The 1,523-nt window shown below is 36.6% G+C and overlaps 1 protein-coding gene across 1 annotated transcript; it reads right to left on the bottom strand.

Moving 5' to 3' along the window:
• Positions 1-835: 835 nt before the first annotated feature.
• LOC112091594 lies at positions 836-1,273 on the bottom strand. Its single transcript, XM_024165662.1, has one exon. It carries the CDS (start codon positions 1,271-1,273, stop codon positions 836-838), a length of 438 nt encoding a protein of 145 aa, XP_024021430.1.
• Between the last annotated feature and the right edge of the window lie 250 nt (positions 1,274-1,523).

Raw genomic sequence — 1,523 nt, forward strand, 5'->3', positions numbered from 1 at the left:
TAATGATTGATTAGCCACAACAGCATTAAGTCTATGGCCATGATTTGGCACGAAAGGCAGAGACTCTTATTGCTTTTTTCATTCTATTTGTGCTTTCTTCACGAGTGTACTCAGTGACTCTTAATTATGTTGTTAATTTTGTGCTTGATGATTGTAATGTTTTCTATCATGTAGCTTTCCGATTTTATGACACTATTTTCTGTATAAAACTCATTAATTAGCTAGAAAACTATAACATATATAACAAATGCAGATGAAAATGTGACCCCACTTAGCATACTTGTCTGATATGTTGCTTTCTGTAACTTTGGCTCAGTTCTGCATGGCTTTGGTAGTTTGGTTTTATCTGTTTCTGATGAAGCAAAGAGAACTGAGCAAGATAAGATTTGCAATATGTTCACGAAGCAAACCGGATTTTCAAAGCCGAAAACTCATGTAGTGTTTCATACTAATGCCTTTTTGGATCAACTTGTTTGATGTCGATTTGTACGAATTCGTTTGTTCCTCTGCTGCCTCTGTTTCAGCAGTTTAGGCACTGTCCTTTAACTTCTAGTATTTTACTATATTATTAGATGATAGCTTAGAGGAAGTAATTAATATGTTAAAAAAGTTAGCCGATCATAAATTTATATCAGACTTAGGAGACAAAGCTACTACAGAAAACATCAAATAGTAATAACAGATCTAGTAATTTCATTCTTTATCAAATTACAAACTCGATAATATTTATAAGAAAATAACAGTACAACAATTCAAAAAGTATTACAATCTTTATCAAATTACAGATCTAGTAATTTCATTCTCAATAGCTGCCTCCATCGAATTCGACGTTCCTTCATATACCACCCAAGCCAACCGCAATCAGCCCAAGCGTTGTTGCCAAGCTCATTAAACTACTCAAAGAAGGCACGGCCACGTCAACGTTAGACTTGGCAGAAACCTCATGAGCGCACTGGGGATGGCCCGTCATGCACAAAACCGCAAAGCTGACAGAGTTTTGGTCGAAAAGTTTGAAGTTACCATAATCAGCACACCCATTGTTGTCGAGAATCTTAGTGGCTCGTCCAACGACAACATCCGGGTTGTCGCACGGCCCGGTGTAACACGTCCCCGGTAATTTAGCTAGGTAGTGAACTGAGCTCACTTCGTATTCAAACCGGTGAAGCCTGTGTCCATCAAGGAAGCAGTCAAGGCAGGTCTTGACCACTCCTCTCTGCATGCTTGGGTCGTATCCACAGGTGTTGCAGACTCCATTTGATGTCGATGGGCTCATGTAGTGGATCACTCTATTCTCTCCCACATAAATTCCTGAACGTACAAAATATATATAAATATATATATATAAGCAATAAGTCCAATGTTAACCTATCTAGACATGCACATATTAATATTAATATTAAAAAAGAATAATGCTTAGAGACACCCAACATTTTTTACCGATTTATGTAGCATGTGAGTTGTTATTTTTTTATTAGTAAATGTTTAAAAGATTACCATGTTAATTAATAATAAATGATCTACCA

The sequence above is a fragment of the Morus notabilis genome, unplaced genomic scaffold, assembly GCF_000414095.1.
Source record: "Morus notabilis unplaced genomic scaffold, ASM41409v2 Scaffold2196, whole genome shotgun sequence".
NCBI lineage: Eukaryota > Viridiplantae > Streptophyta > Magnoliopsida > Rosales > Moraceae > Morus > Morus notabilis.

Bases quoted from the DNA above. Each gene is read 5' to 3' on its own strand.
- LOC112091594 (XM_024165662.1), bottom strand. From the start codon at position 1,273: ATGAGCCCATCGACATCAAATGGAGTCTGCAACACCTGTGGATACGAC.